At 50.5% G+C, this 26,212-nt stretch overlaps 3 protein-coding genes across 5 annotated transcripts; 1 reads left to right on the forward strand and 2 right to left on the reverse strand.

Annotated features, from left to right (window-relative positions):
• Nucleotides 1–3,743: 3,743 nt before the first annotated feature.
• On the reverse strand, nt 3,744–4,474 carry NOP10 (NOP10 ribonucleoprotein). Its single transcript, XM_069462163.1, has 2 exons — nt 4,380–4,474; nt 3,744–4,126 (listed from the first exon to the last, which is right to left on the reverse strand). The coding sequence occupies exons 1-2, from the start codon at nt 4,431–4,433 to the stop codon at nt 3,986–3,988; spliced, it is 195 nt and encodes a 64-aa protein (XP_069318264.1). The 5' UTR covers nt 4,434–4,474; the 3' UTR covers nt 3,744–3,985.
• Nucleotides 4,475–4,669: 195 nt separating this feature from the next.
• Nucleotides 4,670–17,229, forward strand: NUTM1 (NUT midline carcinoma family member 1). 2 transcript variants are annotated; one of them, XM_069462173.1, is made up of 8 exons: nt 4,670–5,066; nt 6,080–6,261; nt 9,195–9,903; nt 11,971–12,099; nt 13,281–13,420; nt 13,923–14,209; nt 14,501–14,617; nt 14,952–17,229. In XM_069462173.1, exons 2-8 carry the CDS (start codon nt 6,246–6,248, stop codon nt 16,980–16,982), a joined length of 3,429 nt encoding a protein of 1,142 aa, XP_069318274.1. In that variant the 5' UTR covers nt 4,670–5,066; nt 6,080–6,245; the 3' UTR covers nt 16,983–17,229. The 2 variants fall into 2 exon arrangements, with proteins under 2 accessions (XP_069318274.1, XP_069318281.1); XM_069462180.1 differs by having other exon boundaries at nt 6,166–6,261.
• A 962-nt stretch (nt 17,230–18,191) lies between these two features.
• On the reverse strand, nt 18,192–25,651 carry LPCAT4 (lysophosphatidylcholine acyltransferase 4). Of its 2 annotated transcripts, XM_069462191.1 has the most exons (14): nt 25,446–25,651; nt 24,059–24,201; nt 23,507–23,727; nt 23,014–23,126; nt 22,836–22,896; nt 22,487–22,545; nt 22,236–22,270; nt 21,624–21,678; nt 21,422–21,504; nt 21,036–21,161; nt 20,528–20,660; nt 19,198–19,296; nt 18,713–18,869; nt 18,192–18,466 (listed from the first exon to the last, which is right to left on the reverse strand). In XM_069462191.1, exons 1-14 carry the CDS (start codon nt 25,557–25,559, stop codon nt 18,291–18,293), a joined length of 1,575 nt encoding a protein of 524 aa, XP_069318292.1. In that variant the 5' UTR covers nt 25,560–25,651; the 3' UTR covers nt 18,192–18,290. The 2 variants fall into 2 exon arrangements, with proteins under 2 accessions (XP_069318292.1, XP_069318299.1); XM_069462198.1 differs by lacking the exons at nt 18,192–18,466; nt 18,713–18,869 and adding an exon at nt 18,898–19,004 and having other exon boundaries at nt 25,446–25,632.
• Between the last annotated feature and the right edge of the window lie 561 nt (nt 25,652–26,212).

The following is a 26,212-nucleotide window of genomic DNA, read 5'->3' on the forward strand; positions in this document are numbered from 1 at the left end:
GGTGAATATAGCGTGGATCAGATTGCGAAAAGGTGTAAACCCGGCCACCTGTTGTGTATCAGGTGAATACCTCACAGGTCTGGCTGGGAGGAGGTGTATGTAGAGCCACCCGATGTTTTTGAGGTCGATAATCCACTTGGGTCTGGTGGGAAAGGTGCGCATGCATAACGGGAAAGATAACCCACACTACTAGACAGAGGGGAATGAGAAGAGAAGGGTGAGCAGAAAAGGATGCAGGGGCAGAGCGGATTCCTGCCTCCGAGAGGTCTGCGGGGGTGGCCGCCTGCTCTTCTCCTGGCAGAAAGGTCCCTGGGATCTGGGAGAAGGAGGCTAGCAGATCAAGACACCTCAAACTGCAGGTCAGGGTCGTGGCAGGTCGTTGCTAGTCCACTGAGCCCCTGGTCGGCTCGCTAGGTTTCTCCTGCGTGTGACAGGACGGGCCACCCTTTGCCGGGAGACGCTTTCTCCCCTACCCCGGCCTCGGCGCAGGTCAGCCCCTCGCCGTTCTTCCTTCGGATCTCAGCAGAAGAGGAGACGGCCACGCAGGCTGGCTCTGGCTGGTCAGGAGGAGCAGCGAGGATGAGGGAAGGAGGAGGTCGCAGGTGCGGGATCCAGGCGCCAGCTGATGCGGTGCGCGCGCAGCTGTTGTTTACTAGCCGGTAACTGTTTCCGAGCAGCGGCGCGCGCAGGAGGGCTCGGGCTGCCGGGGCGGGCGCCCCCTGCCCGGCCAGACACCAGAGCAGCCGTTACGTGACCTCGCCGCCCCCCGCCCCGGGCCCGGCGGGCTGTGCCCGCGCCGCCGCAGCCCCTCCTTTCCCTCCCCGCTCGTGCCTCATTCGAGGTTAACCTTCCGAAGAGAAGCGTGAGGGAGCAGTGGGAGGGCCGCACCGTCCCGCGGGCGCCCCAGAGCCCCGCCCAACCTCTGCAGCGCGCGGTGACAGAGCGCAGTGCGCCTGCGCTCGCCGGGAGCAACAGCGGGCGAGGGGCGGAGCAGAATTGAGCGGCCAGGGGCACGACGGGAACTGCAGTCCGGCGCAGGGCCCGACCCAAGTGAAGCGGTGAAAAATCCTTCTCCCGGTTGGCCACGCTGTGTTGCAAGCTCACTCTGGAGGCCTCTTAGGAAGTGGGCCATCCCCTTTACCCTCATAACCCTAACAACTATGTCTCTAATAAGGGTTTCTGAAAATATCATTCATAATTTCTTTAAACTCACAGACGTCCCAACACCACATACTTAGGTATGACCGCACTGTAATTTTTATGTAGAGGTCTATTCTAAAGCATTGTATCCGCAAATTATACACACTTTCTGGTTACGTTTCTTTTTCTCCTGTTCCTGTTCTTTTAAAAGATGCTATGTCCACTTTCTAGTCAGAATGAAAGTTCCATTAGAGAACACAGTTTTAATTTTATACCTGGAGAAGACATTGAAATATTTTCTGGATCCATTCCCAGTGTTTCCCTACTACATCTACTGTCCCTAGAATATCTGTGTTTATTTAATGCATAAACAGGTGTTCACAATATGGGCCCAGAAACTAGCCCCTGGCTTTGCCTGGGTATTTGCTCCTGACAAGTGCAAACGTTTAAGCAGCATCCTTAGCAATCAAACTGTATTTAAGACCTGAGCCAGGAAATTCTCTTTTATTAAATGACACACAAAGTCCAAACACAAATAAAAAGATCCTGGTAACAAAATGAGAAATACCCATTTAAAATATGAACGTTTTCAGAGTCTAGGACCAAAAAAAAAAAGTTAACCTCCTCAAGCTTCTTTATGAAGCCTGTGATTCTTGATGAAGTCCACAGCTTTCTTACTTTAGGAAGCAAGAAATCCATCTCCCTGAGGGATCAATTTTTTCCTCAGATAGGCCTGCTGTTCATCCGAACCTCACAGACTTTCTTTTATAAAGAAATGCTGGATTCGTGTGATACCCAATTTTTGTTTCCTACCATGTGTATTTGCATTTCCTTATATATGCTACATAATTCCAATACACTATACCTCCTAAGTCTTCTCATCTCCAAGCACTAATCACGCTCTATAAACATTATGTCACAGACCTTAATACCCAGGGGATCTCTTAAGGAAAAGTCCTTGGTATACTTATGCCAATTTGCCTTTTCTCCTCTATATTCATTAGGAGTATTTCCAGGTTAAAGTCTTTTCAGTCTATGCAGCTGGTAGCAGGGAACAATGCTAATCCTTTTCTTTTCTTTTTTTGTAAGATAAAGACAGACTTACAGTCAAGGTTAAAAAAAAATACTGGCAGCAGAATTCGTTTACTTTGATGCTTAAGAAACACTTCTCCAATCATTATCCCTTTATTTGGGTAAGATAATTCTTTAATATCCTTCAGATCCAATGCTAAGAACCCTGTAAGTGAACAAGATAAGAAACAGAATTGCTAGATAGGAAGCATACTTCATTTCACCATTCCTATAAGTTTAAATAATTTATTTGAAAACCATCTGTCTTCTGTTAACTATGACCCAAGTTGAGGGATTTTTTTTCTCAGTCGTCAACCACTATCATGAACTTTTCTGCTGGAATGGTCAAACAGCAGGATGTAAGAAAAATATATCACTTTCCAAGACCAGTCTTCATAAATCACATTTGTACTACTTTCCAAGACCAGTCTTCATAAATCACATTTGTACTGATTTAAGTTACATCTGCTTCTAGAGTCTAGAATTTTGATACAATAGAAAATAAAGATTGCAGAATTAGAATACAGTCTCTATAAAGCAATTTTAAAATCAGCAGCACTGGGCAAACATACTCAAATCCAAAGTCAGCAGCCATGAAAGAGGAAATTAGGAAATAATGAGTTGATTAACTCGACAAGGAAAGGAAGAAGTTAGCACTCCCTGAATGCTTGTACACAATTTTTACTTCACCCTCCCTATAATACAATGTAATTGTATTAAAAATCATTTATGACTGTGCCATGGTAGAAGCTCAAGTCCCACGAAATTTCTAGTTTTGAAAAAATTAAGGCCCCGACAGTAGCTTCGAAAAACAACAAAAAACCCTGCTTGATTCTCTCATATTTCATCTCCTAAATTAAGATCTGTGTATCTGTGTAGAGTTCCACATGGCTAGTTGCCAAAGTGAATATAAACTCAGGAGTACGTAACAAGACAATTCTTTGATGGAGAGAACTAAAAGTCTAGGAATATTTCTAGAGGGGCAGTAAATATGTATAAAGGCATTCCTATTCAGAAAAGTTGGACAAACATTGTAGATACATTAAGATCCACCACTAAACTTATCAATTTTAGAATTGGAAGAGAACTTAGAAATTAGAAGAAAAAAGGGACTAAACAGGATAAGTAACTTTCTCAAAGTTATACAAAGAGGAAAGAAAACTCGTCTCCTGACTTCCAATTCACTGCCTCCCCTCTACAACATCACTACCCATTACTTTTTCAGACAACTCTTTCATTATGAATCAAATGTTAATTCAAGGGGCAAGAAATTACTTAAGTAACAACAGGGGTATGTTTCAGTGACTGCTGATAGTTGTAAAAGTCTTTCTTAACCTTTCTTCCCCTTCCCCAACGCCCTCCTATCACTAACAGCACATCACTACTCCAGCTACAGCAAGAACTTAAGTTTTTCTTTCAGTGGTCTTGTTCCAACTCCCTGGGGTACTCCCCCCTCCATCTCCCTCGCTTTAAAAAAAAAAAAAAAAATTACCAGTCCTTTCCTTCAACAACACACAAAATGAGAGCTCTTTCAAATTATTTTGTCTTTAATAACCTGGCAGTAATTTAAAATGTGAAAAAAAAAAAAGAAAGAATCAAACTTGTTCCCTTTCTGGGGGATGCCTCACACAAGCATGATCAAAAGCCATGATGAGACTGGATTCCAAAGAGCATGGCTGGTAAAATGACTTCCTGGCTCACAGATTGAAGAGTTTGGTTACGGAGTCTCCGAGGGGGAGCAGGCGGCACAAGAAACATGAAATTTAAGGGACCCTCAGAGGACAGGGCGCGGTTGCTGGGTCATGAGCACCTTGAAGCGTTTCTTGATAGTGATTCGGTGTCGCGAGTATTTGTCGTCTGGGGAGAACCGAGCCGGGTGGGCTGAGCAGGTCTGTTGTCCCATAGGGTCAAACTTCTGCTCGAGAAAGAGAGAATATCATCTCAGTACAGGAATGGTGAGATGAGGAGGCGACAGCGCGAAAAAGGGCAAACATAAAGACAGTAGACACAACGGTCAGATAGAGTCATGCACTCCTGGTTCTACCCCGCCACGGTTCTAGACTTGCTGGTTCCCCGCATCCAGCTAGGTAACTCGCTGGACGGTCTCAACCACTCCTCCCATCTACATTTCTCGCCATGGCCATTTACAACCTGTTTCCTCTCCTCACCTTCAGCGTATAGACCCGCTCTCCCTGCTCATTGAGGTAATACTGGAGAAACATGACCACACTTCAGCCAGAGGTTCCAATTCAGTCTGCAGCTCCGTCTGCCTGACCGCCTCACGTGTTCATCAATTTCCTTCCCCCATAAGCGGAAGTCTGTCTCAACGCATGCCGGGAAATGTAGTCCATTTTTTGACCTACTTTCAGCTAACCAGAAGGGGGCGCACCAGAGCAGTAGTTGGCTTGGGGCGCCCAGCTGCAACCTTGCAGGAGTTCAAAAACACGTGGAGTGTGCATACTGTGTGCTAGGCATTGTGCCCACTGTGCCAGAGAGGGGTAGGAATGGGTGTGGGTTGAACATTGATGTATGGAACCCTGTCTTTTTCTCAAGGCGCACACCCATTTCAAGGGCAGTGGGTTTCTAGTGCCTGAAGAAACGAGGGCTCCAGGATTCAGAACCCTTTAACCCTAGGGAAGAAAAGAAGATGGTTTTCTTACCTCCCCTCTTTTACATCTAGTTCGCCCGCTCCATTTCAAAGTATTGGCGGTAAAGAGTGCATGACGGGTATTTAATATTCTGTAAAGCGTACAGAGCGTAAAGTTATTCTATGAAACTGGTGAAGTATGCTTAGTGGTGAAACCACGATTCAAACTCAGGTCTCTACGGCAAATTCGGCGCCCTTTCTTATAGTGGTGAGTAGCTAATAATAACATAATAGGGCGCACCTTCTGGAAGTATTTCTAAGTTTTAGAAGAACATAGAAATTCTCCGTATAGGACTCTAGTTTAAAGAAATGAAAATTGGAACCAATATATCATTACAAAGATGAGCATTATTTATAATGACAAAAACTTTGTAACATATATTAATTTTGTAACCAGAAAAACCTGGAAGTTTTTTTTTTTTTTTTAAAGAATATGGTTTGTATTTATTTGCTTGTAGTTGCACAACATATCTCTGCAAGGATTCACAAGAAACAGATGATATTGTTTTTTTTCTGGGAAAGAGAACTTGGTTACAGGGGAAAGAGGTGGGAGGTAGACTCGTTACTATATATTCTATTTTGCACAGTTTGACTTTTGAACCAAGCAAATGTATTACTTATTTAAAAAAAAACAACACAATTTAACAAAAAGAAGGATTTTTCTGGTCGTCTTAAAATTTTAGGCTACATGGCAGTTTTTTTATTTAGTGGGGCTTTTCAGCAAAGGGTCAGGCTGTGGCATCTGTGGACTGCAGAGCTTATGGTAGTGGACTGTTTAGGGACTGCAGGTCAGCTTTCCAAGGAAGTGATACACATACAGATGGATCATCTGACAATTCTAATTTCAAACTTTGGTTCCCTTGATCCTTAAGTATAAAGACAATGTGCTTTGAATTTGCTTCAGAAAATATAGCCATCATTGAATTAAGTTGGGGGTCTATCACCAACTTGCTATTAGTAGAAGTCAGTTATAGAACTGGGTGGAATTGAAGGGCACAGAATGAGATATGTTGGGGAAGAATCAAAATATAGAGAACCAAAAGGTAAAACTGTAGTGTAGGGATCTGAGAAAGAATTTACAAATTGTCCTAAAGAGGCATCGATTGTGTTGCCAAGCTCCAGTTTGGAGGGAATTCCTGGTTATTGCCTACTTATTAGAACTCTTTGTGGAGTATCTCCCCAACCCAACCCAACCTTTCCCTCTCCCCTCCCCCACAGCAGAATGCCTTAAGTCCTAGATTCTAGTTCTGTTTTCATCGGATGTCTACCTTCCCTTCCTTGGATCCCTGTGTATCTCCTGGAGCCAGGTTACTCTTTGGGTCCTGGACCTGACTGTCTCATTCTAAAGGCTTCCAGCCAGCCACGGTTAGTGCCTAAACCTGAGAGGATGGCTTCAGATGGAGGTAAGTCTGCAGGTGGTGGAGAGGGTCCCTGCCACCTGCTCACATCCTTGGGGATTCAAATTTGACCATTCACTTGGGGACAAGCTCTTTGGGCTGACCTAAAGGGATGTGAGACGCTAGACCCCACCAAAAGCATCACATTTGGGGAAGCGGGGGAAGGTGATCATAAGACCATTCAGACTGGGGGTTGGGAAAGGAAGAGGGCCTCCTTGGAGGTGAATCAAGGCACCACCAAGGAAACATGCTGAGTATAGAGAATGGATGTCAGGTAACAACTTGATTCTCTGGAACAGGGGCCACTTCAACATGTGTTTGTGTGCTGGGAGGCGGGGATTGGAGGTCCTAGGAGTCCCCGAGAGAGATCAAGGAGAAGACCCAAGGTTCCTCTGTCTTCTTTAAGCAACTGGAGCCTGCTCTAAGATTTTTCCCTGAGAATTGAGCTGGGGCCACTGTCAATCTTATGAGTGGAAGGAGAGGGTAGAGGGTGGGGGGTGAGGTAGGGCAGGGGGCTGGGGTAGGCTTATCGAGAAAGCTGTTCAGTAGAGCTATCTGTTATAGAGAAATAAAGGTCTTCCTGAAAACTGGGCTGGAAGTTACTATAACAGCCTCTGCTAGGAGTCTCAGGGCTCCTTCCAGCCCCAGAGGTGGCTTCCTTTTCAGTACAGGAAGCAGTTTTTTTTTTATTCACGAGGGCCAGGGGAGGTGGGTCACTCCAGCCAGGTTGAGAGCTGGGGCTTCCCAGAGATGCTCTTAGTTTTTCTTCTTTTTTATGGAACTCAGGCCTTCAGACCCCTTTCATTGTGTTCAGTACTCCGTAGCATACTCCTGGCCCTCTGCTCTATGGTTGAGATGAATGTGAACCTGAGTTTGCTCATATTCCATGGTTAGAAAGCAGAAGCTGAGCGTTGCTAGTTTCCCAATGGAATATTTTTTGTAAGGGGGAGGAGAGTAGCATGAAATTAGGCAGATTATGTTCTATTATTAAAAGTCCTAGGAGAGGCTGGGCACGGGGGCTCATGCCTGTAATCCTAGCACTCTTGGAGGCCGAGGCGGGAGGATCGCTCAAGGTCAGGAGTTCGAGACCAGCCTGAGCAAGAGCGAGACCCCCCATCTCTACTAAAAATAGAAAGAAATGATCTGGACAGCTAAAAATATATATAGAAAAAAATTAGCCGGGCATGGTGGTGCATGCCTGTAGTCCCAGCTACTCGGGAGGCTGAGGCAGGAGGATTGCCTGAGCCCAGGAGTTTGAGGTTGCTGTGAGCTAGGCTGACGCCACAGCACTCTAGCCTGGGCAACAGAGTAAGACTCTGTCAAAAAAAAAAAAAAAAGTCCTAGGAGACACAGGTCCTGATTTTTTTTTTTTTTTTTTTCTTTTTGAGATAGGGTCTTGCTCTGTAGCCTAGGCTGGAAGGCAGTGGTGCCACCATAACTTACTGCAGACTTGAACTTCTGGGCTCAAGCAGTCCTCCCACCTCGGCCTCCTAAGTAGGTGGGACCACAGGCACACACCACCACTCCTGGCTTTTTAAAACATTTTTTGAAGAGATGGAGTCTTGCTGTGTTGCTCAGGCTGGTCTCAAACTCCTGGCCTCAAACAGTCCTCTTGCCTTGGCCTCCCAAAGTGCTGGGATTACAGGTGTGAGCTGCCTTGCCCGGCCATGGCCTGATTAATTAAATACATGTTTGTGTCCTTGCCTTTGGTCCTCTTGAGTAGAGTCTGCAGACTTCATTTTCCTTTCCTTAGCATCCAGCTCACTGCCTTGTTCCTAGTGGGCACTAAATTTTTGGTGTAAGGAACTCCAAGCAGAAGGAGCACAGATAGTCTGCATCTCCAAATTTTAATATGTCTAGCAGTTACTTAAAACTCTGGAAACCTCCCTCTCCATGACATCCTCCCCTCACCCATTTCCTGGTCCTTATCTAATCCTCTCTAGTTAGTCCTGACTGTTACAGAACAAAATTTCTGGAAACCAAACATCCAATTCACATGCCCTCTCCTGGGAGCAGCACTTCTGTGAGTGGTGGCAGGGGCCACAGAGCAAGTGGGAGCAAGCAGAGTTCTAGTGGTTTGAATCTTTTGTTTGGAATAGGTGAGGACAGGAGATGTACATGTATGCTGGGTTGCTGTGTTATGGTGTATGAACTTCATGGGTCCTAGAGTCATTGCTCCTGCTTGTAGATTATGTCTTTATTCTGCTGCTGTTTTAGATTAGGAAAGACAGAGGAGACATAGAGGGAATGGGCCAAGAATCTTTTTGAAACTGCCTCCTTTCCAAGGGCCCTGTGTGAGTACCTGGAGAGAGGCCAGAACTTATCCTGGACTAGTTCTTTTACTGCATTGAGCCTGCTGTGGACTGTTTTCTCTGCAGAGCAAGTGTCAAATCTGTTCCATGTCTTAGTGAACAGCCGATTGGGCTAGCAGGAGAGGTCTGCCAGGAATTTTCTTACAGAAGCTCTTAGAGGCAGTGACGCCTTGGGCTTGTCTCTTCTTGGCAGACAGGGTTCTGTGTGTCTTCTCAAAAAGGGAGCAATGGCCGGGTGTGGTGGCTCATGTCTGTAGTCCTAGCACTTTGGGAGGCTGAGGTGAGAGGATCACTTGAGGCCAGGAGTTTAAGATAGCCTGGGCAACATACCAAGACCCCATCTCTACAAAAAAAAAAAAAAAAAGAAAGAAAGAAAGAAAAAGGAAAGAAAGAAAGGAAAAAAAAAAAAAAGGGAGCAACTTCTCCAGGGTCGTAATTCTCAACTGGGAGTAAGGGACATCAAAATCATTTGGGGGACATTTGCCAACTACAGAGGCTCCCTGTCCATATCCCCTCTTTCACCTGTTGAGAATCATTGCTCTGAGCCTTTAAGTATACAGGGGAACTCAGACTAACTCTGGTCTCCTTTTGTCCTACTCCATTCCTTTTTTTTCTTTGTCTCAACAGCATCTTCATTGCCCGGACCGGATATGACCAAGAAACCTGGTGCCACTCTGTCTACTTTCACTGCAGTTCCCTTTCCCCCACCTACACCTGGCCCACCAGACCAACCACCCTGGGAGCCACCTCCACAGCCACCCTTGCCTTCAGCATTCTCTCCAGGCAGCCCTCTGGTGCTCTCTGCTTTCCCCAGCCCACTGCTGGTGACAGGGGAGGGGGGCCCTTGCCCCAGTGGGGCTGGAGCTGGCAAGGTCATTGTCAAAGTCAAGACAGAAGGGGGGCCAGCTGAGCCCTCTCAAACTCAGAACATTATCCTTACTCAGACCGCCCTCAATTGGATTGCCTCGGGTGCTCCCTGTGGGGGCCTTGAGGGTCCTCCACCTCAATTCTTGACAGCCTCCAGTGTGAAGACCATCCTGCCCACTAAGGCTGCTGGCGTGAGCCAGGAGGGCCCCCCAGGCCTTCCTCCTCAGGGTCCACCGCCAGTTGCCCAACTGGCTCCCATTATGCCCCTGGAAAAGGCTTGGCCAGGGCCACATGGGACCACCGGAGAAAGCTGTCCTGCGGCCACCCAATCCGAGCCCTCACTGGGTGACCTCTCCTATACTTCCAAGGGTGTTTATGAGAACTTCCGTCGCTGGCAGCGGTACAAAGCCTTGGCCCGGAGGCATTTTTCCCAAAGTCCTGATGCAGAAGCTCTTTCCTGTTTTCTTATGTAAGTGGGGAGACCTGAGATTAATTCTTCTAGGGTTTTTAAATAAGGAGGACTTTGGGATGGACATGGGAGTTTAGGCTATTTAGGAATACTTGAGGGCAGGTCATGAGGGTGATGGGGATGCTATGAGAATGAAAAACATAGTAATAATCATAATCAATCAGCCTCTTTACCCATTTCCCAGCTTATAACAACCTTTCAGGTGTCTTCTCTTAAATGATCCTTACAACCTTGTGAACCCAGGCAAGCCTTTTTATGGTAATCTTCATTTACAGATGACAAGACAGAAGCTCAGAGAGGCTTCCTGTCATAAAGCAAGGACCAGTGACTGAAGTTAGGTCTGACTCCAAGTGACAGGGTCTTCCTGCTCTGCCTTCCCACATGGGGTTGAGCCATCCATACCAACCAGGAGAAGGAGTGCTGGGCCCTGACCCGTTCCTGTCGGGGGGGTTGGGGAGAGGATGGTGCCGGCCAGGCAAAGGACTTTCTGTGTGCCCCCACCCTCCGCTGTCCCCGCCCCCCATTTTATTCAGAAGTCAAGTTGAAATAGGGTAGTGGTAGAGCTTACTTGGTGTCTAGCAAGGGCCTAGGCTCCACCCCCACTAGATTTGTGATCCTGGGCAGGACATTTAGCATCCCTTTAAGAAGGGGATAATGACACCTGCCTTAGAGGGTTGCTGAGAAGATTAAATGGGCTGATATACATGAAGTGCTTGGCAAAGTGCCTGGCATACAGAGTGCTTTGTTAAATGGTAGCTATTTTATTATTGTTGTTATTATAAAAAGGCAGTCTAGAAGAGGAAAAGGACCCACAGAAGGCCAAAATGTCCTTGCTTAAGAGTGAGTATGTGTTTAGCCAAGGAGTCCTGGGTCATAGGTTGTTTGTTTTGTTTATAAAGCAGTCATTAGTCATCTGGGGAATATTCTCTCCTTCCCACCCATACCCGCTGTCTCTCTCAACTGCACGTTACCTCAGCATTTCCTGTAAGCCACTACATAGCACATACCACATTTTATTGGACTTTAAAAAAAATTTTTTTTTTTAACACCCACCCACCTTTGGACTTTAAAAATTTTACATGGTGCTCCTTTGGTGGCAGAACTCCTAGGGGAACTTCCCCCTCTACCCTGACCCTGGAGCAAATGAATCAAGAGGATCCCCTAAAGTCCTAGGTGGATAGCATCTCCTGATTCCCTGCTTTGAGACAGCTCTGAGTTCTCTCTTGGAGACTGGCAGGATGAATTTCTAAATCTTGAGCCAGTGTGGGCTCCCAAGGGCTGCATGAGATCCACTTGCTTTGGGTCCTGGCCTGCTCCTGCTTCACACTCGGGGCTCTGGGCAGGGTCTCCCGCAAAGTGCAGTCCAGACCTCTGCAACTGGGAGGCTGGTAAAATGCTCGGTCCTGAGATCCTGGGGCGCTGCAGTTCATATTTATAACAAGCTTCCCCAGGTGGTCTAATTCACGGTAATGTTTTAGGACTCAAAGGGACTCAATGAAGCCCTTTAGGCTGGGCTCTTTATTTCTTCTGGATCAGAAAGGGCTCAGGGGCCTTCCAGAAGTGGGGGTCTAGTATTGGCGTTGGACTGTGGGAGTATCCTGGAAACAAAGACACTGAAAAACCAATAAATAAAAACACCACACAACCTTTAATTAGAGATTCATTTGAGTTAGCGAATGCATTTTTTTAAATGTAAGAGCCTCTGGGCAGGGTTAAGCCTACTTTATAGTGAATACCATTCATTTGATAACACGAGTGCTACCCTCCTCACGTTTAGTTGAGGATAGCATTGTGAGAATTAGGGGTGGTTGCTGCAGTGGATTTTCAAAAGGTAGGGAGAATTATCTGTTTGATTTTGCATGAGATTTGCAAATTTCAGTGGCAAGAGAGTATGGTAAATGAATGGATGGGAGGTTGAGAGTCTGGAAGTCTAATCAGAAGGGAACATGACAGGGACGGAGGGGCACATTAGATTTGATGAAGGATAGCAGGTGTGTATTGAGGTGGCCATCGGGACAGGTTGGGGGGAACACTTTCAGAATGTGACTGACACAATGGGGGTTTTAGCCCCGTGCTTCGTTCCCTGGCCCGACTGAAACCCACCATGACCCTGGAGGAGGGACTGCCAAGGGCTGTGCAGGAGTGGGAACGCACCAGCAACTTCGACCGGATGATCTTTTATGAGATGGCAGAAAAGTGAGTCCAACGAACCCTCATTCTCCTGAGGTGGGGGTGGGGGCGTGTGGCTATTAGCTGTAAGGGCAGTGACACAGGTGAGTGGGTGATTCCTAAAAGGGATGTTAGGAGGAGGGTGCAGACTAAGATGGGGTCTCCTGGATCCCTGCTGCTTCTTCCACCACCTTGACTCTTGGGTTTTTCTATCCTGTTTCCTCTTGGAAGCTTCTCCCTCCCCAGATCTTGAACCTGCATAAGAGCCTTGATACTGTAGGTCTAGGAGGGAACCCGAGCCCAATAAGTGTAGAAATTCCAAGCTGAAGGGATGTAGCAACAAGGAGGTAAGCTCTACTAGTCAGGTTTTCTCACTGACCAGGTAGCAAGTGGCTACTGATGCAGAACTTCAGCACCACCCCTCCTTTGGAAACAGTGGCACAGAAAATCCTTTCCCCTCTCATCCTAGGGAGGGGCTGGTTCTGGAAGAGCCAGGGGAAACCAAGGTCCTAGATGCCCAGGGTAGTGTCCTAGCTCTTACACAGTTTAGCCATGGTAATATTCTTTGTTAAAAACAAAACTCTGAGGAAAACGAACCCTCTCCCCCAAGTTTCGCTTCTACTTTCTCCCTGCAAATCCTCTGGACCTGTGCCTCCTAGATTTACCTTTCCAAGGCCCAGGCCCAGCCTCGGGACTGTTGGGTGTCGTAGCACTGCCTACTGGTGAGAACTGCTCTGAATTGCAGCCCTGAGCCCTGCTTCAGGAATCTGGCCACTTTATGGTTGTAGGCAGGGACAGAGGAGGCCTCGAGGGGCACACTGGTGAGGTCCCACCGGGCTGCTGCTCAGGCCTGATTGAATTCAACAAACCTGTTTTAAGGGCTGCTGTATATAATCCCTGAGGCTGGACGAGATACGTATGGAAAAGAGGTGAAAGCCAGGGCTGTCTGAAGTTTACAAGTTCTAGATCATTCATTTTCTTAACAGTCTTTCTAAGTGATGACTAGTTGAAGGGACTATGTGGTGAGCTCTCAAGGTTTCCCCAGAACTGTTATTAGGCTCCCTATGAGCAGCTCCCTCCTGGGTGACATGACTTGGGCAGATTTTGCCCAAATGAGAGCACTTTCTTAGCCATGCTTGGCTGCAGCCCTGGATTCCTGACAGGCCTGGCCTCCTCAGCACTGCCTGTGCCTTCCTCATCCTCTGCAGGTTCATGGAGTTTGAGGCTGAGGAGGAGATGCAGATTCAGAAAGCACAGCTGATGAATGGGCCTCAGGGCCTGGCTCCTGCAGCCCCTTTGAAACTTGATCCTCCAGGGGCCCTGGCCCCCGAGGTTTGCCAGCAGCCAGGTAAGGGGACCCACTTCCAGCAGGAGCTGTGGGCCAGAGGCTCAAAGGGAGGTGCACAGAAACCAGTCACAGATTAGGAAAGGCATTGCCCTTGGTTCTGCCACCTCCCTCCAGAGAGTGGCATGTGCTGTTTCAAACAGGCCACTCCATAGGAGGCTGGGTTCTCAGGTTCCCTTTGCCCTGAACTAGGTATTGATCTTGGACAAGTAAACTAACCACTCTCACCAGGACTGTAAATGAGGCACATAATACCTCATCTGCCTAAGAAATGGGGGCCAGAAAAGGGGGTTTCTTGGCATTTCAGGGATTCCAGGATTCCTCATACAGTGATTTTTCTCTTAGAGCCTCCCCTAAATCTCCAAATGGCTGGTACTCTTCCAAGTTGGTTTGATCCAGCCTGCAGCCATTTCAGTGTACCCAGATTGCTGCCTTTACAGAGTTGGGAGGTAGAAGCCATAGTTTTGCTGCCACTTCCCAAGCTCCATTCCGTCTCTTCCCCTAGTGTACATTCCAAAGAAGGCAGTCTCCAAGGCACGGGCCCCCCGCCGGCGGCAGCGCAAACCCCAGAGGCCTCCAGTTCCTGAGGCACCCAAGGAGATTCCACCAGAAGTTGTGAAGGAGTATGCTGACATCATGGAAGGGCTGGTGGGGAGTCACCTAGTCACTGGGGAGTCAGATGAAAAGCAGGAAGAGAAAGAGCAGCAGCAGGAGGAGGAAGAGATGTATCCAGATCCAAGTCTCCTAAGCTACATCGATGAGCTGTGTTCTCAGGAGATCTTTGTCTCCAAGGTGGGCTGGGCCTTCACGTCTGGTTTCTTAGCAGATCCTGGGAGTGGGCACCCTGGGGAACCAACAATTTTGGGTTTTGTTCAAGGCAGTAGGAACTGGGTTCTACTCTGTAACTGAGAAAAGTGTGTGCATGCACATATACATAGGAGTATGTATAGCCGGTGGTGGTCATGGTTTATAACCCAGGGGTGAGTGCGGAGTTAGGGGGCTCATAGCTTCTTCTCTGCAGCCCCTTGTTTCACAGGTTACCTCCTGTCAAGGACTCATATCACTCTTCCTTCTGTTCCCCAGGTGGAGGCTGTCATTCACCCTCAATTTCTGGCAGATCTGCTGTCCCCAGAACAACAGAGGGATCCCTTGGCCTTAATTGAGGAGCTGGAACAAGAAGAAGGACTTACTGTTGCCCAGGTAAATCTGGGATGTAGGGAATATCAAAACAAGAAGCTCGTATGAGTTTATCTAAACCTACACTGTCATGGATGATGCAGCTCTAGAGCTGAACAGCTTTAGGATTAGGCTTCAGGACAAGTAGGAAAGGGACTATGGAAACACAGGAAATGAGAGTGGAAAGGCTCAAAGCATGGGAATAAGGCACTAGAAGGCGGAAAGAGCTACAGTATGTCTTTGATGCCAGCACTTAAACCTTTTGCTTGCCTTCCCTGCCCTGCCCAAATACCATCTCCCACTACCCACTCAGCCACTTCTCACAGTATAGAACTGGTATTTGTCCATCCTCTTCCAGCTGGTCCAGAAGCGACTCCTGGCCTCAGAAGAGGAGGAGGATGTGGAGGCGCCTCCCAGTTGCAGTGGAGCTCAGTCAGATTCCAGTCCTTCCGTTTCTGATGAGGATGAAGATGGGGGTGGGCGGCTTCGGCCTTCAGCCGGGCCTCGGGGCACTGGGGGCACTGTTCGCCTTGGAAAGGCTGCTCCTCCAGGAAAGCGGGCAAGAGAAGTGCACAGTGGGCGGGAGCGAGCCCTAGATGGCCTGAGGGGGTTGCACAGGGATGGGAACACTCTGCCACCCCCGAGGAGCTGGGACCTGCAGCTAGAAGTTGCAGCTCCACAGGGAACTCTGGGACCCTTGGGTATGGAGACAAGAGGGTCTGGGAAGGTTATAAACCAGGTATCTCCGTATCAGGATGGCCACCTGAGGGTTGCTGGGTCCCCTGGGCACTGCCTGGGGGCTGACAGAACTTCAGATGCTCTGCCCCTTTGCTGGCAGGAAGGCCACCAGTCTGAGAGAGCTCCCAGTTTAGATATTGGACTTGCAGAGCCAGCTCCTCTGCAAGGACAGGGGTTAGAAAAGCAGGTCCTGGGGCTGCAGGCAGGACAACACATGGGGGGTCCTGTAGTACTTCCTCAAGGGAAGGAGCCTTTAGCAGTGCCCCAGGAAGGCTGTTCAGGAGCAATGTGGGGAGATGACAGAAATCTTCCCATGGCTCCGAGTTATGATCAGAATCTTTCCCCTAGAGCAGCTGGGGACAGGGATGGCCCCTCTCTCAGCCCAGGACTTTGGCTGAGCAGTGAGATGGATGCTGTAGGCTTGGAATTGCCCATACAAATCGAAGAGGTCATAGAGAGCTTCCAAGATGGGGAATGTGTAACTGAGCCCCAGGGAGGCTGCCAGGCACTGGGTTCCAGAAGTAACATTTCTCTGGGTCCTGTAGAAACCATAGTTCCTGGGGATGTGGGGAGCAGAGTGAGTCCCTGTGGAAGCACAGATGCCACAGCTGCCCTAGAAAAGAGAAACTACTGCAGCTTGCCAGGACCTGTCAGGGGGAATAGCCCGGCCTTGAGGCCCAAAGAAAATAGAGAACAGAGCCCTGAGACCTTATGGGATCCCAGTGATCTGTGGGCTGAAGGTTGCTCCCCATTGCTGGAAAGCGGAATTGGTGCCTCCACACTGGGGTCTTCCAAAGAAACCCTCCTGCCCATATGCCAAGGGAGTCTCCTTATCTTGGGGACTCAGCATGCCTCCTCCTTCCCTGAGGCCAGCCAAGAAGAGGTAGGAAGCAGAGGTACCTCCTTTGCTCCTCTGTTGGTAACCACAGAAGACACCAACACAATAGATGTTAGAGATGACTGTGGCCTCCAAGTAGGGGTCAGTGAGGATACTTGCCTACCAAATTTTAATTCTTATGAGCTGAAAGGAGAGGGCAGGGAGGATACTGATCTTTCCAAGCCTAAAGACCATGCTCTTTTACAAGAGGGTCAAGAGTCTTATGCACTCAGAACCCCCAAATCAACATCTCACCAGGACCTTGGAAGCACTTCCCCTACATGGGGAACTAGGGATGCCTTAGTTCTGAGAGAAAAGCCCTCTGTTAGTGAAACATGCAGCTCAGCAGATGGGGCCAAAGAAAAGGAGGAGGAAGAGGAGGAGGAGGAGGAGGAGGAGGAAAAGGAGGAGGATGAGGATGAGCAACTCTCCAACTTTGCCTACCTCTTGGCATCTAAACTTAGCCTGTCATCAAAGGGGCTTTCTCTCAGTCCCCGCCATGCCTCAGGTCGGGGCATCCAGAAAACATCCCACCTTCTCTGTGCTGAGGCCAGAGGCCTCAGCCAACCTCCGTATCCTGTTGCCAAGTCTGGGAAGCGAGCTCTAGTTGGAGGTCCAGCCCCAGCTGAAAAGAGACCCCACTCAGGAGCTCAACTTGGGGTCCCTGGGGAGAAACCCCTGGCTCTGGGGGTGGTTCGACCCTCACAGCCCCGTAAAAGGCGGCGTGATAGTTTTGTCACGGGCAGAAGGAAGAAACGTCGTCGTAGCCAGTAGGGAGCAACAGGGCCACCCGACCTCACTTGCCAGTCCCCAAAGGTGGGTGCCCCAGAGCAGATTTCACCCCTGGTGCTCACCGATGGAGAATCAGCCTCAGCCCAATATTGTTTTGTTTTCTGCAAAGGTGGTGAGCGTGGAGAAGGGAGGTCAGACTGGCTAGGATGTGGGTGGTTCCCTTAGTGGGAAGTACCTTTGGAAGGAGTTGTATGGAAAAAAAAGAATAAAGATTTTTGTTGGACAATGCTCTCTACGTGCCCTTCTTTTGTACTGGTGTCTTTGCCACGAGATAAGGTTAAGATACTATAAAGAAGGGAGGAAGGGGTTCACGAATCCAGATTCCTTACCTTGCCTCTGGCCTTATCTTGGGTCCCCGCAGCCTCCTCTTGGCAACAGACTGGCTCTCAGGCAATAAGTCCCAAATAGGAGACTGAGAAGTCTCCAATGATCACTTTATTCATCCCTCTTCCAAGCCTGGACTTGGTGTTAGGAGGGCTTGTCTGGACATCCTATAATTATCTGCCTCCCTTTAAGTCTATAGATGGAAGGAGGCTCTTTTACCTTTCAGAGCTGAGATAGAGATCAATTTTCTAAATCTCATTAATTTTCCATAACTGCGTCTAGACACAGCACTTCTAGGGAGGACTTGTTTTCTTCCTTGAAAAGAGGCTAGACAGGACTTCAGTGTCCTCAGCTAATCCTATGACAACCCCCCCCCCCCCCCCCCCCGCCCCATGTGGTTGTTCTGACCTACAGGGGGGAGGCTGGTTCCTTCTTGACAAAACTTTCTGCTTCCACTACAGGTGACAGAATGAAGTCTCCATAGAGTTATTAAATATGGAATGGTAGTAAGCTATTTTTTAATCTTGAATGAGGACAGAACAAGAGGGAATGGGCTTAAAGGAGGTTTGTGAAGAAGTCTGCTGAAAGTGCATATATAGATGATGGGGGGTGGGCGGGGAAGATATGAAATCTTTGTGTGATTTCTGTGCAGGAAAGAGCCCTGTCCATTGGGGTGGGGCTTCGAGCTATGGCCAAGAGGACTGGCCCAGCCCTTCAGGGCTGACCCTGAAGGACCCTTCGGGATCTCCCAGTGGGCATCCTGCAACCATTCCCCCCTTTGCTTTACCAACTGATGATACCCTCAATGTGACGGAGCTTCATTTTTTTTTTAATAGATATAGATTTATATTTATATATAAAATAGTTTCTTACAAAAAACACAACCAAACAAAAAATTAAAAGCAACTTAAAAAAACAGATAACGATAACAAAAGTCAAACAGGAGCAGAGATGGGGCTGAGGCGCTCAGTCGCCCTTCTGCTTGGGCACTTGCCCAGTCCCATTGGCCAGAGCAGTGGGGCTGCCCCGGGATGAGGCATCTAGTGTCTGGGAGGTGCCTCGAGGGGCGTGTGGGGGGCGCAGGTAGGTGCTGAAGAGCTTCCCATAGAGTGGGTCATGGAGGGAGAAGTTCTGGAACTGACCTGGACAAAGAAGAGTAAGACAGGGAAAAGTGAAAAGACCCGAGAATGAGGGGAAGAGGATGCCCCTGCTCTTTTCTCAGAACTGATCCATCCCATCCCTCTAATCTCTTTTAACTTCTCAAGTCCAGGTTTACATCCTCTCTTCCTGTCCAGCCTGTTCCTCCCAGCCTAGTGCTTTCTTCTCCAAGTCCCAAGTGCTGGTGGTGCCCCAGGTGCCCGTGCCGGGCTGAGAAGACGGTGACTCACAGAGGGAGAGGCCTTGGCTGGGCCCTGCCTGGCACAGGTCGGCATGCAAAGTTGTGGCAGCAGGGCGGGGTGAACCCAGCAGCAGGTGCAGGATGGTGCTGAAGCCGTCTTTATACAGTAGGCGGCCGGGTCCCTCTGTGTGCTCTTTAGCAAAGAGCTTGGGAGAGAAAGGGATGAAAGTCAAGTTCTCTTCTCGTGCCATTGCTTCACACTGCCCTGCAGGTTGGCCTGACAGGCTCCTCCTCTTCCAAAAGTGTGGTGCACAGGCCTTCCCTGACCCTCAGGGCCCTTTCTGCAGGAGAACTGTAGACCTTATAGCTTCTTCCCTCTTCCTGTTCCCAGCTAGGCCTCCACAGAGACACTGGGGCTCTGCACTTCTAGGCAGTTGGCAAGGGGCTAGAAGGGGTGTGTGGAAACAGCATACCACATAAGCCTCCTGGTGTGGGGTGAACACAGTCACTAGATCCCCCCCACCCCCTGGGTACCTCAAAGGCCAGGCGAGTCAGCTCCTCCAGGCTCCTGCCCCCATCCAGAGCTGCTAGTGCAAGGGCTACATCTCGGAAGTCCACCAAACCCTTGGCATCCTGGAGAGCGAAAAAGAAACCAGGGCGATGTGGGGACCCTGCATCCTCTCTCCTGCTCTATGGACCTGGGCTCTTCCCTCTTCTCAGCAGGCATGAGGACAATCCCTGAGACCGCTTCTCTCAGAACTGGGAGCCCCAAACTCTCCAGGAGCCCTGGAATTCCTTTCTGGTCATAGGCTTTCTCAAACTATACCAAGTCACCTGGCAACAAAGCCTTCCCATAAAGGGGTCCCCTGGGAATGTCTGGGAATCCCTCAGGAATGCTGAAGTTACTATCAAGTGTCTAATGTGCCACTGGAGGGCATTCCCGGCCCCCAAGCTGGACAAACTGGTTCTCTGCTCCGACTCAGCCTATGTGGCAGAACTAGTCCAGCACACTGAAAGGGAGACGCTGCCATAATTTCTTACAAAAAACCCCAAGGAGGATGCCTGCTGTGCCTGTCTATGGGAGACCATGGCATTTGAATTTTTGTTTCTGCTCTGCGACAGGCTCTTTTCGGGGACAGTCTGCCTCAGTCTAAGGAACCTATGCACATGGTCTCTCTCTGTCCCTTTAGAGGAGGTTGAGAGCCACAGTGTGCATCTTGGATCCAAAAATGCCCCTTGGGACCACCGCTGGTTGTTTATAAACGCAAGAATCTCGTGTTATAAACACAAGAGGATTACTATAATTTGACAGGGAAACTTGGTTAAGTCCCAGGAAATACATGGTTGGCTAAGATTCTTGAAAAAGTGCAGGAACCCTCTCTAGAAGCTATAGGATATTTAAATAATCTGCCCAAGTATTATAATTACTTCTGGGTCTCAAACTCTGAACTGTCTAACCTGTCTGGTGTTGTTTCTTCTATATGTCATTCTCCTATCTAATCTTCAAGACTCTTCTTCAAAGACCCTCTCCCAGTGCCTCACAAGGTCTTATGATTCCCCATCTCCGCCAATCTCTAAAGTGGATTCAGAAATGTACAGACCTTATTGATCAATTATTTCTCGCTTATTCTTCCTCACAATGATTAAAACTTTGCTCTTCAAGGTACTGGACACTTGACAAGAAAATACATCTTCCAGTGGATCTCAGATGGCTGCCTAACAATAGCTATTAGCACTCAGTGCAGACTCCAAACTGGGCATCCAATGTGACTGATGTCGCCACTAGGATATGGTCCTTAAATCCTGAGCACGTCAGCCTAGAGGGCAAGCCTGGGTTCTGCCCTCTGTGTTCCAGCTCCTTTACCTGCTGGAAGTAGCTAAAAGCACCAGCCACCGTCTGAGGATCGGAGAGCTGTAGCTGCCTGGCAAACTCTTCCTGGCTGATCATTCGACTCCGGCCTGGCTCTGCCCCAGCATCCACACAGCCAGGGGACAGCCTACAATGGAATTGTTGAAGGCAGAGAGCTGTCTCAGTTTCCTTCTGCACACACCACCCAGCAGGACCTTGGCCCCAGTACCAAGAGTTCTCCCAGCACAGGTTCAGCTGCTGTTTTTCTAAGATGTGTAGCCTCACAGTCCCTTGAGAGCCCTTCTTACTTTTTCCATCTGAGTTACTACATATCCTTCCATTTCTTTGTTCCCTTTCTTTTAGTTACTCCATTGTCTTTTTTTTTAAAGTTCCTCTGTCTTTCCATTTTTTTTTTCCTTTTTTAAAAGATTTTCCTTGCTCTTTCCAATTTCTTCCCTTTCTTCTCATTCATCCTCTTTCACTCTGTGACACTGCTTGCACCCTCATCTTCAAAGCCACTTACCCGGCCTTCCGAAGCACCTTTCCCAGTTCCCAGAGCTGTGGCTCCAACGCCACCTTCAGCCGACCCACCACAATTACAGGCAAGCTCCCTACGAACTCACATTCGGTGGCTGGAATGCCCAGGGCCCTACAGGATGAAGAGGGATGGAAGGGAGGGGGAAGGAAGCAGAAGAAACTTCTGAAGGTTCATTACTGACTCTGACCTACTGTCTAGGGAGAGCAGAACAGGCCCCTTTAACTTTCCCTCCGCAATCTCAGCTGTCCAAGAGCCCTTCCCACTGCCCGCCCCCCCATCTTTGCCTCAAAACCTCACCCTTCCCACCCCCTCCTTCTGTGGTTCCTTTGCCCTGGGTATCTGCTCCAGGAAATACTGTGTGGAAAACTCACTGTGCCATGACTCGCTGGACATTGTTGGCATAGAGGGTGGGATCTCTGCTCTCCTCAGGGCTGGGCTGATAAACAGGGAGGAACTGAAACAGACCATTCTTATCAGGATCTCACAGTGAGGAGGGACCACTTCCATCCTCTTTCCCCAAAGCTTCGGGGGTCCGAGATGTCCATTTTCCCACCCCACCTACAGAGGTCCTACCTCCACATCCACGATACTGCAGGGCTGAGAGGCTGTGAGCCAGAGGACTTTGAGTCTAGGAGAAGAGAGACGTTGATCCTCACCAATCTCTAACTATGGGCTCCTCCCACCCTGAGGAGGGGAGTGGGAAAGCTCTGCCCATTGATACACAAAGGGACTCCCAGCCATAGAGTCGGCTGGGTGCATATGCCGCTGGGAGACCCCAGGGAAGGGCCGGAAAGGTGGCCAGGAAAGAGAGAAGAGCTGCAGCGACATGCCAGAGGAAGACTTGCAGGTGAGAAGAGGTTTGAGTAGCAGAAGGAACAGGCAAGAGGCATGCCTGGGGGTGGTGGTTCTTAAGAAGGGACCACAAGGGAGAAAAATCACAGAAATATAGGGAAGTAAGTGCAGAGGAGCCACAATCACCGGCGGAATGATTTAGGTGGAAGAGCTGAAAGCACTGCCACTTTATATGGAGAAATCAGAGGGAAAAGGGCACCTCCTTCTCTAGAGTTCTCTCAGTCTTGGAATGAAGGGCCATTCACCTTTTCAATTCTGGAGATTGAAAGATGGGCCAGGAATTGTCTGATAGACCCTGCACCCCACCCTCACCCCAGGAATACCAGAACTCACACTCCAGGGCCCCTCCACGCCCAGCTTGTGGTGTCCTACGGGAGAAGCAGAGGTGAGGGCAGAAAAGCATTACTTTTATTTTCATTTTCCCATTCCCTGGAACTGGCCAATCATCTTTGAGGAGAGGCCCTGACCCAGCCTTTGGCCCCACCCCCAGATGCACATCCCATCACGGCACCAACAGTTTTCACTTATTTCCATTTGGGGTGGATTCGTGCTCCCCCTCCCCCCTTTCTTGGACTAAGACTCACCAGACTGTTGGGGTAGCGGATGAGGACAGGCTGCACAGGCACCCCTGCGATGAAGGCTCCTAAATCCCATTTCCACCCCCACCCCCAGGCAGAGGTTAGTACATGGAGGTAGCTGGAAGGCATGAATGTGGGGGTTTGGACAGTTCTCAAGCGAGATCTGGCCTTGCTCCATCCATTGATAATTTTCTCTCTGACTCCTTGACTTGTTCCCATCAGCTGGGGAGTTCCCTGTCCCTCTTTCTCCCCCAACCCTCCCCACCCTTCCACTTCTTGGGTTATTCCAGAGTCCCTACCCCAAACCTGGGACTGCTTTTTCCCATATGCTGCCACCCACTATCACTTTATTCACCTGGTTTGAACTTAAGCAAAGCCTTCTTGTTGGAACAGGTGCCCTCCGGAAAGAATAGTACCTGGGGAAAGAAAAGAGCAGAAGGAGGCGGAGAAGGCTGAAGGGGAGGAAAGAGGAAAGGGAAGCCTCTTCAGGAGCATGTAGAAGGTGAGGAGAGGGTCTCAAGGCCCTTACCCACCTGGGGCCACTTGCCACCCGAGGTGGCCCGCCTGCGGACTTCCTCTACCACTTTGCGCCGAGAGGCCGGGTCATGCCGGGATACCAGGATGGCTTGGTTGAATCGAAGAAGGGCTGTGGGCGGGGAGGGAAAGGATACAAGGAGGAGTCACTTGGTTCCTATCAGGGGTGTTGACATCTGCAGCCTCCACTTCCCAACAGTATGAGACATTCTCAGTTATCTCTTTATCCTGGGGACAATCCCTTTGTAGTAAGTTGTCCTTTTAGAAAACTGACCAGAGCTCCCTCCAACACCTCCTCAATGCCCCAGCCCTCACAGTCTAGGAGACTGGGTTGACAAATGGTGTTAATTTACATTTCACTCACCAACAGTCAATACCCCTTCTAACTTCTCCCTCCCCACCTGAGGCCAGTTCTCTCCAGTGTCTCCAATTCCTGACTTTTTTGGCCCAGAGTTGTCATCCTTCCCCTTCACCCCTGTTAAACTCTCTCACCTCCAATGACAGGCACGGAAAGGTTCTCAGCTCTGGACACAACCTTGGGCAGGTCACAGGGCAGCAGAACAATGGGGTCAAAGAAAGTGGAGTGGGGGGCAGCAACAAGGACAGGGGCTTGAAGGCGAGAGGCCCGCTGGCCGCGAACGCGAATCCGGAGGAAGCCCAGCAGGAAAAAGAGCAGGCGGCTCAGGCCCAGCACCCCATTGTGGCACACAGTCCTGCCAGGGCAAGGCTGGGTATCAGTGGAGGTAGCAGTTCTGACCCTTACCCACCCCCACGTTCAGGCACTGGGAAAGTAGAGCACCCCTCTTTTACCCTCAAATAGGACTTGGCCAAGGGACTGAAGTTTCTGGCCACTTTGGGATTCATCAGGGCACATTACTTAGAGTTGAAGTCCTGGGTACCAGATCTGAGCCTGGCTGAATCCTCCCACCTACTCAGGCTGGGCAGGATAGTTTCAGAACCCTCCCTCCTCTTCTTCTCAAAAGGGGAGCAGAATATACAGCAGGGAAGAGAAGGAGAGTCTCTGGGGGCTGATCCCCCACTTACTTCCTCCATCCTGTAATTGGCTCCTGAAGCTGCTCCTCAGTAAGACCAGCTACTTGCAGCCAGGCAAAGGGCCAGAGGAGAAAGAGGACGATAAAGGCCAAAAGCACTCGGATGGGGGCCAGCAGCGCCCCGAGGAGACAGAACTGCAGAGGGTGGGAGAGAATGCCACTTCAGGGCTGGGAGATGCTCCCCTCCACAGCAGCTCCTACAGTGATGGCCCAGGAGCAAAGAACCATCATCCCTTGCAGGTGATAGGTGGTGAGAATAGCAGAGGAGACTGGGACCCAAGGTGGGGTGAAGGTACCAAGGAGGGCAAGAGAATAAAAGATTAAAAGCATCAAGGGCCTCATTTTCCTATCTCTTAGTTGGTCCCTACCCCACCTGTAAAACCAAATGTCATAAGATGCATCTAGCACTCGGAGGATTTAATGAGATAACCCATGTGAAGGTGCTCAGCACTGTGCTTGATATAGAGTAGGCTAGAGATAGGTCCTCCTCCCCCACATCCTATTCCATAAATAGCTCCTATGTCCAACAGAAACCAGCGTACAGTTCTTTCTGCTTGGGGCCTGGGAGGCAGAGGTTGGAAACACTGAGAGGTCCGCTTTTCAGACCCCGGGTCAGTCTCTAGTACTGCCCAACAGCAATCCCATAGTGGGGGATTGGGGAAGATAAAAGCTCTGCCCTACGCCGCCGCGGTAAGGGTTGCCAGGAGCGAGGGTGACTCCAAAGGCTGCCTTGGGGAGTGAGCAGGTAAACAAACCTATCCCCTGGAGCCCGCCTCAGGGGAGGTGATGACGGCGGAAACCTTGGACACTCCCTCCCCTCACCACCTCCCAGTTCCCCCGGCCCTCCACTTCCTGTAGCCAACCCCCTTGTCAGCCTCCCTGCCCCCACCGGGAGGTGCTGCAGTGCGGGGTGGGGGGAGTGGGAAGAAGGGGTGTTGGAAGGGCATAGGGACGCAGGCTTCAGGCCCAGAAACGTCTTCCCTCTAAATCACTGCCCCCAAGAAGCACTCTGCACGCCCCTGCCCCCACCCGCCTTCCTGTAGCCTCCAACTCCATCCTAGCCCTCAGCCTCCGCAGGATGTAAACCGCATTCCTCAGGGCCCTCCATCTCTGCTTCCCCTGGGTCTCCTGCAGTCCTCCATCCCCACCTACTCAATTCTTCCACACCTTCGAGCTTGCCTATTGCTCAAGCCCGCGTCCTCTCCAGGACTCCTTGCCCGCCCCCGGCCGCCCCCACGTGCGCATCCCCGGACTCCTGCTCCGCAAGCCTCTCAGCCACCTCCTTCCATGGATCCCCATGCCCATCTTTGCCAGAGCTCTAAACGGCCCCATTTTCCTATCCCCGCCAGTCCTCCCGGTACCCACTACCCACACCTTACCTTAACCCTCTGGAGGCGAGAGAGATGTAACTCATGCACGAAGGGGTTCGGGGGTGCTGGCGGTCCAGAGGTGGGATCGAGGGGGGCCCAGCCCCCCGGACTTCCTTGGCTCATGGCGGGAGAAGGTGGGAGGGAGGGCGCCCGGGCCCCGGCCCCCACCCCGGCCCCCACTCCGCAAAGCAGCTGCTGCTGCAGCAGCGGCGGCGCTCTGGCCCCGGCCCCGCCCGGTGCGGCCGCCGAGGGGCGGGGAGCAGGCGGCGCGGCCCGGCCCGCCCGCGTTGTCAGGGCGCCGGCCGCGGGGCGGGGCTTCCAGCGCCCCGGCACCCCTGCTCCTCCACGCTCGCGCCCGCAGCGCCTCCGGCCATTGTCCCGCGGCGGCCTATCGTGAGCGCGGCGCCGGCCTGCGGGCTGACCCCGGGTCTCGGCGCTCCAGTCGTTCCTCTCTGAAGACCTGGCCGCCCCCTCCCCTCAGGCCTCCAGCTGGGAGCAGGAGTGGGGCCTCGAGGCAGGTGCCCCGGGTCCACGCCCGGGCGCTGAGGTCACCCTGAGAGCGTAGATCGGGGCGGGGCCCTTGGCCTGGCGGGACCGGAGGGGCGGGTGGGCCGTAGGCGGACCCCGGCAGCTTCGGGGTGAGGCGGGGCCCCGCTCCCCCTGGGGGTTCCCTGGCCCCAGCCGCCCTTCCTCGCAGCCGGACCACCTTCCTTTCCCGGTCCGGGCGACGCCATCGCGCGAGGACTTGAGAGTCTCGCGCCCTCTGGCGGCCGCGT

Source organism: Eulemur rufifrons, chromosome 2 (assembly GCF_041146395.1).
Source record: "Eulemur rufifrons isolate Redbay chromosome 2, OSU_ERuf_1, whole genome shotgun sequence".
In the NCBI taxonomy this organism is placed as follows: Eukaryota; Metazoa; Chordata; class Mammalia; order Primates; family Lemuridae; genus Eulemur; species Eulemur rufifrons.